The sequence below is a fragment of the Ruditapes philippinarum genome, unplaced genomic scaffold (genome assembly GCF_026571515.1).
Source record: "Ruditapes philippinarum isolate M1 unplaced genomic scaffold, ASM2657151v2 ctg871_1_1_1_1, whole genome shotgun sequence".
NCBI lineage: Eukaryota > Metazoa > Mollusca > Bivalvia > Venerida > Veneridae > Ruditapes > Ruditapes philippinarum.
In genome coordinates this window covers 397501-412390 of record NW_026862242.1, presented here as the reverse complement: position 1 = coordinate 412390, position 14890 = coordinate 397501, and the positions used below count along the sequence as shown (strand labels likewise).

At 33.7% G+C, this 14890-nt stretch overlaps 1 protein-coding gene across 2 annotated transcripts in view; it reads right to left on the bottom strand.

The window, feature by feature from the left end:
• Nucleotides 1–1543: 1543 nt before the first annotated feature.
• Nucleotides 1544–14890, bottom strand: part of LOC132718382 (uncharacterized) — a 19717-nt gene continuing 6370 nt past the window's right edge. For both annotated transcript variants that reach the window (XM_060702075.1, XM_060702074.1), the window contains exons 2-3: nucleotides 2997–4684; nucleotides 1544–1657 (exon numbers count right to left, since the gene is read on the bottom strand). In XM_060702075.1, the coding sequence (XP_060558058.1) occupies nucleotides 1580–1657; nucleotides 2997–4684 (1766 nt within the window). In that variant the 3' untranslated portion in view covers nucleotides 1544–1579. The remainder of the gene's footprint in view (nucleotides 1658–2996; nucleotides 4685–14890) is intronic.

Below are 14890 nucleotides of genomic sequence, written 5' to 3'. Positions count from 1 at the left end.
TTCCGTGTAGGATTGATTTAGGCTTCCAATGATCTAACCTGTTACAAAAAGAAAATTATATTAAGCCCGGGAGAACTTTTCTCCCTGGCGAAGCGAACGATGATTTGTAGAATATTGAACTTCCCAACCATAGAAATGCCATACCTTTCGGATTTCTTGAAAAAGTGTATTAGTAAATTATCAACCCGTAATAAGAACTTGTCCTTCGTGCAAAATAAATTACTCTTGAAAGATTTCTTAAATTTGTAAATCGATATTTTTCGAAAGTAGTGGGGCGGAAGGGCAAGAGATGGAGCAAAAGGTTCGATGTTGAGCGCAAGGCGATATTAATTTGACGTATTAGGAGGAACGTAGTCGATGATTTCTATAAATAAAAGCTATAGAAGTTAAAATAGACATGATCAAGTGTTAAGACCGAGATATATATACCTTTTAAAGAGAACTAATTTATTGTGATGTCCTTTCAACGACTATAGCGTAATAACTGTAATCTCGAAGGTGTCACCTATGGCTTCCGTGTAGATTCCATTATTTATGTTCGAATTTTGGATGAGGCCCGACCATTGAATCATACACATGTATGCATGGCATACTACAGGATGCCACTTATTCGAGGTCAATCATGATTTTTGACACGGTTATGTACATTTAAAAACGTGTGTCCGTGCAAATTCGACAAAATCTAATATTTCTAGTGCTACCGCGAACAAATGTTTCCGAGCAGGTACGTGTAACTCGATTGTTCACGCCAAAATGTTATGTTTTTCGAAAATTTAGAAATTCAAGGTGCAGAACAGAAACAAAATTATGCAATGCATGGAACGCATTGAATTAAATGGATAACTACTACCGAGTTCAGTTCACAATGACTTTCTGTAATTAATAGCTCTAACGTACATGTTCTGAGCAAAACACAAATAAGTCACGTTTTCATGAATTTGAAAGGTGGGGAATCGCTATGAAAATGGTTGAAAAGGTGTCAGTCGTTATAAGGATATAACACGTGTTCCAGTTATGTTTCAAGATACTTCCTCCCTTATTTAGCATTGTTGTTTAGTTTATTATTTTCCTCTCAAAGTGAGGCAGAACTCAGTCGGTGTACGGACTAAAATTATCAATAATATAATAGACCTAGCTATAGTAGAAATTTCTATTTACACTGACAGACGAAAATAATAAACTAAACAACAATGCTAAATAAGGGAGGAAGTATCTTGAAAAATAACTGGAACATGAAAATGATCATCATGCATGCATTCAGAGTCAGTAAAATAGTGCCAATTTTTCCATTTTGATCAGTAGAGGTTCCTTACATGCCATGATCTTAATATTTACTTACCTAGTGGGATTTGAGCCCTAACGACGGTCAGAGGCAATTTTAGAGTCAATGCAGGGAGGTAAGTAAAGTAAAACTTTTTACTAACTACTAACTATTCGGCAGTTCGTCCATAATTTAATTTCTTTCTTTACAACGCTTAAACTATATACTTGATATATTACATGTAAGGGAACAGAAAAAAAACAGAGCTACGAAATCTGCGTAAAACATTTTATTATATTAATATTTATTAGCTCTACATTATTTAAAGAAAGTTGAAAATGAAAAGAATATATATCCGTAATCTTTCTTCTCGTCACATTGTTCAGCTGCAGTTATCTGAAAATACAACAGCATTATAAATATAAATAAAATATATTAGCCGCGTCACGACAAAACCAACATAATACGTTTGCGACCAGCATGGGTCCAGACCAGCCTGCGCATCCGCGCAGTCTGATCAGGATACATGCTGTTCGCTTAACAACTCTTTTACAAGTATAGAGATACTGATAGCGAACAGCATGGATCCTGATCAGACTGCGCGGATGCGCAGGCTGGTCTGGATCCATGCTGGTCGCTAACGCACTATGTTGGTTTTGTCGTGACGCGGCTCAACTTTTATGTTCTTGAGAGGTTGTTTAAAAAGTTTTCCCCCTATATACAGTACATCAGCTGCAGAGGAACACACTCGGGTGAGACAAAAAAATAATTTTAAGTTGTTGCTAAGAGTTGATTTGCTCTAGTGAGATTTAGGCCTATTTCAAAGTACACCTTAAGAGGGCCGTTTTTCAGAGGTGGCATTTTTATAGTAACCACAAATTGGATAAAATGAACCACAATTTGGATAAATTGTAGAAAAGAAAATTATTTTGATTATTGTTGATATAAAATATTAAGGTTTATTTCTTTGCAAAGTCTTACTTTGAGGAAAAAATTGAATCTTTTGTTGTTAAGGTTGAGGTAACTGCTTTACAGGGGGTGTTCTACTGAGGTTGCAATATATATTCGTCATAAATTGAAAACTTAGAAGCGTTTAAAGCTGCACGCCTCCAGATGAGCCAAAATATTTCAATAAAATCAATATTGAGAAAAATGCACTAAAGTTTTAAGAAAGGTTAAAACATTTAAGGTCCAAGTTATATTTTACATGTTATGTGCGGTTTAACACTGATTTTGCAGTATTTTATCACTATTTTTCTACTGCGTTACTAACGCAGTAAGGGCTGTTTTTGCATATGTTGGCCATTTTTTGGTAATATTCGTGGATTGTAAGTGCCGATTGCAATATGTAAATTACTTATTTTGTTCACCTCACATTATTTTACCTTTAAATACATTTTCAATTTTTTTTTGAAATTTAACATGAATCTGGAGGCGTGCTGCTTTAAAACAAATATTAAGTTATTTCTCCAACAAACACTTTACTGGGGTGTAGCTCTACTGAGCTTAAAATCAAAGTACATGAACATGTATGTTGCAAATATGACTATAATCTTCAGGATGGTGGTATAATAAATAATCAAATCAAATCAAAGAAGTAAGTCCAGTATATGCAATTCATACTTATGACGTAATATGCAAGTTTCATCGAAAAGAATATAGAATACTTTGAGTGTTATATATTTATGAATTAGAATAAGAGTGCTTGTAGAACTTTAATGCTTGTAATACTTACTTTGTCCACATCAAAGTGTAGATTACTCTTCACGTAGATGTCCAAGATACCAAAAACGTTATCACCATCGCCAGTTATGCCATTATCGTTAGTAGAATTGCCAGTGATGTAATTCCTAGCTGTTGTAACATCGAGTTCATCTTGATCTTGGAGAACTATCGCTTCGATGTCTTCAATGCCAATGTCTATATTGTCCATGATTTCATCATCCGATTCTATTATGTCTACGACTTCGTCATCTAATTCCATATCAACTATATCTTCCAATGTGTCACTGTCTGACATTTCATCAACTGTGCCTTTATCAACACTTTTTGAATCAGATTCTATATCTACATTGTCATTAGGGGTATCCAAGGAAGGCATTAACTTATCTGGTTCTATATGTACCGGTACAACGGTCTCGGGTTCATCGCTGTCTGACATTGTATCAGTTGACTCTACATGTACACCTGTCTCAAGTGTAACACTATCTATATCTTCATCTTCATCATGTAAATCACTTACACTGCCTTGTTCTCTTTCTCTGTCTTCTCGTTGTGTAATTTCTCCATTTGTGGCAGGTTTGGTTTGAAGACTTTCTATGCATACTCTTTCACCACACTCTTGATCTACAGTTGAAATTTTGACAACTTCCGAAATGCATTCTTGGTCGTTAAGTCCAATGTCAGCAATGTTTATGTCATTATCTTTAGAAATCATGACATATTTCTCAATGGAGTCTGGCAGACGTATCTTTGTATTTGTCACCTCGTCTGGTACGCATGTTCCAGTATCGTCTTCAGCATTCGTCTGTTTTGAAAGGTCGTTTTCGCATAAACTTTCCTCCTTTTCTAACGTATCTGATGTACTTTCCGCAAAAATTTCAGAGCCTCGTTCTGAATTTGCGAAATAATCCGCCAAATATGCGTCGTCTGCAAGACTCAAACACGATCCAGTTGCTTTCGGTTGCCAAATTTCATTTGGTTTGGGAACATTAGCCTCTTCATCGACAGCAATTGCTAGCATTTCATTTTCATAAGCTTTATCAATGGCATCCCGAATTTCCTTTATAGATAATTTGGCTCTTAATGCATCAAGACATGTTTTATCAAACTTGTCAAAATCAATATCAGGTTTGATATTTGGTTCCGCCGATACTTGACTTTCAACCCCTGTACTTAGTTTAGTACGTGCAACAATTTCATTTCTGTCCTTTACGTCTGGAATAAGAACATCATTTATATTAAGAGTCGAAATCTTTTCTAATTTGGCTTCAACAGTATCAGCGTCATTTTTATTATTTTCTGGTTGTACCTGCTTTGTAAGTCCGGTTTCTGATACTATTGCTGAAGCTGTTTCAGTTTCCAATGGTGTCGTACTATAAAAAGAACTGGCAAGTTGTAACATGTGTCTATCGATGTCTGTTTGGTTATTTGTGTCTCTACGGAACTTCTCACCAGGTTCAATGGTATCTTCACTGACGTTTTCAGTGGCACCTGTATCTTTCCTGTCTCGTTGATAGTAGCTTTTCTTGAACTTTCTGGTGGCATATTCTACTGAGGTAATCAACTTTTTGCCATCTCCAACTGGAGGTTTTTCTATGGTTACACCGGACCTGTTTCCAATTCCAATGTGCAATACAACTTTGTCGAAGGTGGCGCTAGTAGGGATGATGACGTCATCATTGTTAGCACTAATGAGGATATCTGTAACAAAAATGAAAAAAATGTGAAATTAATCAAATGAAACTGGGAGTACTTTTCAAACATACAAGAAGGAAACAATAGGCCTATTAATACATATGAATGACATCATTTCTTTTAAACTCTAAATATAGGCGCATACTCAGTCATTTTGTTCTTTAAGCGCACATTTAAATCAGACGCATATTGCATGGCCAATCTTTAAGCGCATATCACAAAAAGGCGCATAATCCGTGGCTTGTGTTTAAGCGCATTTCAAGGAATAAGCTAATAAAAACTCCACCTAATCATTTATAAGCGTATACGCTTATTTTTGAGGTTCTACAGTATCTAAAATTTGCAATACCACTGTTGCCAGATTAGTACTGGTTCTATTTTGATCGAATACACAGGTTATCGGCGTGGGAAAAAACACTACCACAGGGGCCATGACCCTCTTTACTCTTTATACATGCACTATAATTTATGATAATCTGCGATCGAATACTAGTATACGATCTAAAAAAAGTCAACCACTGAACATTAACACAGTACTATATTTGATCAACTTTTGAAAAAGAATGAACCAGTTATCACCAACACATCACTGCATTTGATCGAGAAACAAGAAGATACTCGACCAAAGTAAACCTGGTTTACTTGTATATGTTATTTCTAAGTTTTGATCCATATTTAATTATTTGAAATAATAAACATTGTGGTTATTTATTTTGAAAAATGAATAACTGTTGTGTTTTGGTAAGTGAACTCAATTTTTAACACCAACGTCTACGCAGTCAGTTGGGAATTATATTTATAAGTACTTGATTAATATGCAAAAATATATGCAAATTTCAAACATTAAAAGTACTAGACCTACAAGACACTTACAAAGAACCAAAATTAACGACATTTAGGTCACAACAATCTGATTTTATATCAAATTATAATTCTTTATTATTATTTATTATATACTTATAAATGAAATATTGAGAAATATTGATGAAATAAAATGCGTATTTTTATTTTCCGTATTTTCACTGTAAAAATTTATTTTTCACTGCAGTGAAACATATTTTCCGTATTTTCACTGGTGTCTGGCCGGACTACTTTCTTTTAAATTCTGCCTGTACACAAAATTTAAGGGAAAGTCTTTCAAATTTTAATGTCAAAAAAGAGAAAAATGTATATAATAAACACAAAATTCAAGTTTTTTCTATGAAAACATGATTTATTTTCATCTTGTGGCATGAAAATTACCATATTTCACTCGTGGCTACCGCCACTCATGAAATATTTATTTTCATACCACTCGATGAAAATAAATCATGTATTTATAGAAAAAACTTGAATATCCTCTATTTATTATTATTTTTTATAATTATTTTATTTGTCATTTTTTTATTTATTATTTATTTATTTATTCATTCATTTAATTATTTATTATAATTATTATTATCATTTTTATTATTAGTAAAGTTAATAGTAATATTTCAATATTCATTTTTTCCCGTTAAAGGCCCACTATGCCCCCAGAAATGCTTTTTTAATTTTCCCAAAAAATTTTTATATTTGGTCTGCCGTATTTTAAAGTTTTTATAAACAGTTACTCATTGCCCAAATACCAGGGTTAAACTTTTGTTTTCTGTTGCCATTTATGGCAAAACCAGTACAAGTTATAGCAGATTACTTATGGATGCAAAATAAGCTAATGATTTTCTCCCATTACATTTGTTACTTTTATGACAAAATTCTTTAATAATTTAATTAAGTCAACATTTTTCAGCGCTAATTTTCTTCAAGTTGATAAGCATCTTAAATCTCCCATAAATTTGCAAACATTTATTAAAACTGTTATTAAAACTGATGTTTGCTTTTATCGAGCACATTTTTTTATTCGTTTTTGAGGAATTTTTAACTAGAGTGTAGTAACTCACCGATGCTAATTTATTTCTGACCCAGTAGAAATCAACGTACCCTTTAAATGCGCTTTCCGCTGAACGCTGGTTTTGGTTGCGGGATTTTCTCCCATTTCTTTTTAGAATTATTCGTCTCTATTACACTCAGCCGGGCGACATTTTTGCGGTTACTATGTTGTGTTTGTTACGTCACAGACAAAACATGCGGCGACCAATCAAATTTGTAGCGTCATGTGACGTCATGCGTCTTTTTGCAGCAGACGTCAAAATGAGTAAAGTCAGAAATCATCTTGATTTTATAGCACAGTCAATTTCAATAAGCTGATGCTGCATATTCGACGATCTAAATTATAAATAACTAAATGATTCAAAATATCATATTATAACTTAACAATAATAAATACGGAAGTCGAATGATGCCATATTGAATTTGAATTTTGGTGTTAGAAAGGGATAAAGATAAAGAGGACATACTAGCTTACAAAATTAATGTTTTTTTAGCATTGCAATAAGGCAAATTTCACGCAAATATGTTAGACAAGTACCATTATGCAAGACAGGCAGCATCACCTAAAAGGCCAAACTCATGTTTAAATAATGGATATAGAACATATTAAAAGAAGAGCTGAACACCCATGTATAAGGTAGCAAAATGTACACAAAGTGGTATTTTCACTTTCATACAAAATATTAATTCACTAAAACTTTAGTCAATGAGTCACTTTTTGGAACTGTACGTAAAAAAATACGAAAAATTTAAAGCTTTTGAGAAATGAAAATGATAGCATTTTGGGGCTTAAGACCGTTTAAAAAATTTTTAAATTTAAAAATACATTTCCAAAAAGCTTAAAAGGAAAATAAAATTGCATTTTTTTTCTAAAAATGGGGATAAAATGGGCGAAAAGAAAAAAATTTTAAAGGGTATAAGAAAAATGGTTCCAAGGGATGACTTGTAATTAAAGTCAGATCTGACGTAACATTAAATAGTTAGGTCCAAGGCGTAATGCAGCCCCAAGAGTTATTGCACATGATCAACAAAAAATGCGGTTGAAAATGTAAATGTGTGTTGCAAAATTTTCTGATTTTATGCTACAGCACAGAATATTGGGACTATTTCGGGGTATTTAAGTTATTTTACTGCAAAGGAGTATAAGACAAGTAGATAGGACTCATTGACATAATTATGATATTCATTTACCCTTAATAATGTACAATTTGTAAATTGTCTTAATTGCATTTCTTCCTTTTTTCATTCCACCATTGTTTATGTTTAAACGAAATCCTGCAATATATTCCTACATGTACTTTTTAATTTAAATGAAATAGCTATCCTGCCATAAATATGTGTGTAAATATCATTTCTTATCCAGGGAGAGGAACTATAATAAAATCTGGAAACAAAGCAATATTTTTTAAAAACAAATTAATAAAAATTTGAGCCCGGGGTTTTGTTTTTATCGATATATAATTTTCTTTCGTTCAAACCCCTTTAAATATTATTAAAAATTTGTTACATTAAGTGAAAATATTAAATTAAAAAAATATGTTTAAATAAAATGTACCCCTGCAAAAACGCTACCCTAGGGCAAAATTTAACTTCGCTTTCTTTTGTCTCACGTTTTGACTCTTTGTATGGATTTCGTTTCGTTTCGAACTTTTAAACTTAAAAATCAAATAATCGAATAACAATTTTCCTTATGGGCCCTTTAAAACTTTCATAACATGGCATTAGCCCAATTTTTCTCGAATTCTGAAACTGATAAAATTTTTTGGTACAATCGCCCCTTAGTGAAAATAACATGTTAACCCTTTCAAAATTTAATTTGGGGGTAATCATATTGCACTATGACATAGTAAACTTATCAAGCAACTCTTAAAATTTTCAAACAAAATCTCTTTTTTAGACAAATTCTAAAAGAAAAAAAAGATTACTTATAACAAAAAGTTTTAAATTTCCGGGTACCCTGGGCTTTGTCCCAGAAAAATTTCACAAAACAGTAAAATTTATCGAAAAATTTTACCCTGAATGAGTAAAAGTCTCTTTTTTGTTTTTGACTACAAAAAAGAGACTAAGTCACGTGGTTTGGCCCATAACTAAGGGGGAAAAGATTAAAATTGAATACCCAAAATTTTGTTGGTCATTGTTTATAATATAGGTTTTTCCAAAAAATTTCAAAAAGGGGGCCCCTGGGGTGAGGGGTAAACTTTTTGCCTACAGATCTGGGGCCCAAAAGTTCGATCCCCGTACTCCACACAAAAACTAAACAACAAGTGACTGAACAGTTTAATAACAGACAAAGATACAGACTAAAAGGAACCGAATATACATAACACAACCAGACACTAAACATGACGCAACATACAACTAGCGCTAAACATGACATAACATACAACTAGACACTAAACAGGACACAACATACAACTAGACACTAAACAGGACACAACATACAAGTAGACATTAACAGGTAACAACATATAACAAGACACTAAACAGGACACAACATACAACTAGACACTAAACAGGACACAACATACAACTAGACACTAACATGACTCATTCAACAAGACACTAACAGGACACAACATACAACTAGACACTAACAGGACACAACATACAACTAGACACTAAACACAACATACAACTAGGGACACAACATACAACTAGACACTAACAGGAACATACAACTAGACACTAACAGGACACAACATACAACTAGACACTAACAGGACACAACATACAACTAGACACTAACAGGACACAACATACAACTAGACACTAACAGGACACAACATACAAACTAGATACGCTAAAAGGACACTAAACAACTAGGACGCTAAACAGGACACAAACATACACAGACGCTAGACACAACATACTAACTAGGGACATAACAGGACACAACATACAACTAAGACACTAACGAGGACAACAACGTAACAACTAGACGCTAAACCGACACAACTATACCAACTAGTACAATGTCATGACACAAACAATACAACTAGAACGCTAAATGAGACACCAACATACAACTAGACACTTTACAGGACACAACATACAACTAGACACTAAACAGGACACAACATTTACAACTAGACACTACACAGGGACAAACAACATAACAAACTAGACGCTAAAAGGACACCACATAACAACTAGGACACTAACAGGACACAAACATACCACTAGACGCTAAAATGAGACACAACATAACAAACTAGACGCTAAAAAGAACAACATAGCAACATACAGACAAACATAACAGGGCACCAACATACAAACTAGACGCTAAATGAGACACAACATACAACTAGTACGCTACAAGACACCAACAATACAACTAGACGCTAAAAAGTGACACACAGACATACAAATAGAACACTAACAGGACACAACCCTACAACTAGACACAATCGTGGACACACATTTACAATATACGCAAAAGGACACACATAAACTAAGCTAAAAACACAACAACAACTAGACACTAACAGGGCCAAAACAAAAAAACTAGCCTTCATGACACAAAAAACTAAAAGCTAAAAAAGGACAAAAAATACAACTAGACACAAAGGACACAAAATCAACTAGACACTAACAGGACACAAAAAACAACTAAAACGCTAAACAGACAAACATACCATAACACTAACAGGACACAACTAACCAAACTAGACAAAAAACAAACAACAACAACTAAAACCTAACAGACCAAAAATACAACAGAACAAAAAAAATCAACGCAAACAACCCCTTAACACCCAACAGGGAAACCCAAAAACAAAACCCAACCAAAAAACCCCAAAAAAATTTTTAAAAAACCCAAAAAATAACAGGACACAAACATACAACTAGACAATGCAGACACAACAACAACAATCTTTAAAGGACAACCAAAACCACTAGACACCAACGGGCCAACAACAACAGACACTAACGGGGCACAACATACCACAAAAATAAAAGACACTAACAGACACAACATACCACTAGCACAAACAACACATAAAACAGACACTAAAACAGGGCACAACAACAACTAAAAAATAAAAAAGGAACACATACAACAGACAATAACAGGGCAAACATAAAAATAAAAGCTAAAAAACAAAACATACCCAAATAACACTAACAGGGCAAACATACAGACTAGCACTAACAGGACCAACTACCAAAGAATACAACTAGACACTAACAGGAACATAATACACCACTAGACAACTAACAGGACACAACATACATACTAACTAGACTAATCAAGACATACAACATACAACAAGACACTAAATGACAGGAAACACAACATACAACAACACTAAAAGACAATACATACACGACACAACATACAAATAGACACTAACAGGCCGACAACATACTTAACAAGACATACTAAACAGGTAACATAACATACAACTAGACACTAACAGGACACAACATACAACTAGACACTAACAGGACACAACATACAACAAGATACTAAACAGGACACAACATACAACTAGACACTAACAGGACACAACATACAACTAGACACTGAACAGGACACAACATACAACTAAACTAGACACTAAACGAGACACAACATACAACTAGACACTTAAAAGAACACTAACGGGACATAACATTCAACAGCACACTAAATAGGACACAACGTACAACTAGACAGGACACAATATACAACGAGGCATTAAACATTAGTATATATCTAGATACTAGGCACTGCACATATATAGAGATATACCACTTGCAGCTGAACGGATAAATGCAGACATTTAAAAATGATTCTGATTAAGAATGACAAGACCTTACAAGATTGCATGTTTAATATAGAATTTACTGAACTGATAAGAAAGTATTTACAACTACGAAGAACATACAACAACACGTTTAAATTCATCAAATAAAAGAAATATGCTGAATGGGTAAGGACATCAAGGAATGCCACGATCCGAGGAAGTCGACCTAAACTCAGATTTGGCGATGGAACAATTCGGGGTGAAGAACTTAAACCCAGGCCATGAATATTCCACAAACAATTGAATAAAGAAAAAGCTGTCTTTAATAAAATGTTTTCTTATTATCCCTTGGTTTTATATTTTCTGTATAGAATATTTTCCAAAAGCCAGTTATGTACATAGCATGGAAGTCAGGGGAGCTAAGCTGTTCTGTTCACATTTTTTAATTTACGTATATGATTTTACAAGAAACAAATATCGAAACATGTTCTCTATATACAGAGAAAAATTCAATGCAAAATGTTTTACAATTAACAATTCTGTGAAATTTTCAAAGGGGTACAAAACCCGGCGCACGCTGAAAATACAATCAATGTCGTTTTTGACGTCGTTAATTAAATACAAAATATAAGAAGTGTCATCCATCGTGAAAGTTTTCTCCCTAGTGCTCTAGGTGTCTGAATCATGTGACCAAGATTAGGTCTCATATTTGGAGATTAAGCGAGAAAGAAAGCGATCACAATTTCGTTCAATTCTCCAAGAAAAATGCCCGATTGCGGGCCATTCTCAACTTTCCTCGAATATTTTGAGTAAACTGGGAACTCAACAAGCATGGACTTATAATGCTAATTCAAAAGCGATTTATATTATTAATTTTCACATGTATGTCATCGTATCTTTTAAAAAAAATGGATGAAAACACTACTAATCATTAACGTTAATCATATATATATATATATAATTATTTATTAAATCCACGTATATCTAATGAGATACATTAAAATTGTGTATGATAGAAACGTCATATATTCAACCCTTTGGTGAGAATAGAATTTTAAAACTCTTTCACAACAACTGCTTCCAGAAAGATGAGTCATCTCTATGTGAGAAAAGTACATTGTATTGCTTCCGGCGGCTTACCAATGTAAAATCGCCGAGGCATTCCGATTGATTGGTCTGCTGACTACGGAATACAGTTAGGGCCATCGTGTTTATTCTTTATAATCAAGAGGGCGACAATACGACAGTGCGATGACGACAGAACGACAGTGCGGTGACGACGATGCGATAGTGCGATGGCGACAATGCGATGACGACAATACGATAATGCGATAGCACTATCGCGTTGTCGCCATCGTGGTATCATACTGTCGTCATCGCGTTTTCGCACTGTCGTCATTGCTTATCGCATTGTCAGTCATCGCACTGTCGTATAATCGTCATCGCACTAACGCACTGTCGCCTTCAGGATTATAAAGTATAGCCACGATGGTCCTAACGGTACTTCGTAGCTGACGGCACGTTATTCTATCCATGATACCAGTACCCCGCGCATCCGGTCGTCTGCACTGTTTCTTATTCAGTCATTACGGTACTTAATTTGAAATTATCTCAAAAATGAAAAAGGAGGACAGATATAAAGCAGAATAATGGTCAAAGAAAATAATTGCGTCCTATTTAATATACTTGTACACAGCTTTCAACATAACGTCAGGAGGGATAAGCAAAATCATATTTTGGGATTTTCTAGGACAGTGCGTCAATAGTCTCTTTTTTTTGAAAGAGTTAGAGTAGAAATGTGTGTTCGTCTATAAAAAGCAAAACAAAAAGATATTTAGCATACAACTTTATTTTTCTCTTTTTAATTATATCATATAAAGAAAGTTGAAAAGGAAAAGTATTTATATCCAAAGTCTGCCATCTCGTCACAGTGTTCTGCTACAGGTATCTGAAAATACACAAGGGGAGAATAAAAGAGAGATACTCATGTTGTTCAGAGTTTGTTTAAAGGTACATAAAGCCTCAGAATAATACATTTTTAAAGGAACTCCACACTGAGGTTCAATTTCTTACATAGATTAGCTATGTCACTTTAAGAGAAAGATATGCAGAATATACTCAGAAATGTATTGAAAATTGTATTTTTGTGCTATTGTTCGCGTTGCAATGCTTTTCAAATTTGGTCATTTTCACAATAAGAATTGTTATTCTGGAAAAACTGAGTTAGCGAATGATCAGAAAGTTTGCAGTCAAGTTCTTGGTCTATACTTATGTCAAATGGTTCATTTATCTCAAAAAATTATTTCCAGTACCGTCATGTCAAAACACCTTAGTGGAGTCCCTTTAAACTCATAGTAAAAAGCAAACCCGTGTAACAAGAACATTAAAAATGCTTTGAGAAATGAAAATGAAAGCATTTGTAGTTTAAAATGCCTTTCAGGGATCTTTTATTACAAATACAAATTAGAAATAATATAATAGCTTATGACAAATTAGAAATCATATAATAGTTAAATATGTAAATTAGGAGTTTTATTCTTAACAAACAAAGTGGTCCAGGTAATAGCTCTCCAAGGCTTCGACTGAAGGATTTGTTTTGAAAAAAATATTGAGTAGACATCAGTCATATTTCTGCTGTATTTTATCTGCACACACGAAAGCAACTGCCAGAAAACCTAAAGTTTTTCGAGAGATATACATAGATCTATAAATAAAGTAAGAATACTTGTAATCGATGCTTATAATACTTACATTGTTAAGGTCAATGTGTAGATCACTCTTTATGTAGATGTCCAAGATACCAAAGATAGTACTTTCATCCCCTTTATCCATAAGCAAGTAAATTTGTCAGTGAAAATTTTCCCTAGGCTATTAATCGCCCTCGTTTTGATTTTGGAGACTATTTTTTCGATTTTCTACAATGCCATCTCTATTTTGTTTACAATTAAATCATCCGTTTTCTATTATTCTACGATTTTGTCATTTTAATTTCCAAATATCTACTACCCCCAATTGTACTTTTGGAAAATTTAAACGTCCTTTTTTCAAAAAAAATTTTTTTGGGGGAATTTTTTTTTTTTCGGGGGGAAATTTTTTTATTTTTTCCCCCCTTTTTTTGGTCTTTTTGGGGGGCCTTTTTTTTCCCAAGGAAAAAAGGGGCCCAAAAAACCTTTTTTTTCTTTTTTTCAAAATGTCCCGGGGACAACGGTCCGGGTTTTCATCGTGTCTAAAAATTGTTTTCATTTAAACTCACATGAACCCTGCCCAAGGGAACCCCTTTTATATTTTCATTCATATGTAAATCATTTACACTTTTTTCCTTTTTCTCTGTTTCTCGTTTTTAAAATTTCCTTTTGTGGAAAGGTTTTGGTTTTAAATTTTCTTGCATATTTTTATCAACTTTGATTACATTTAAAAATTTTTGACAATTTCCAAAATGCATTTTTGGTGGGTTAACCCCAAGGGCGAAATGCTTATGTCATTATTTTAGAAACAACATTTTTTCTCAATGGCTTTCTGGCAGATTTATTTGTTTTTTCCCCTCGTCGGAGCATTTCTAGATCGTTTTCAGACT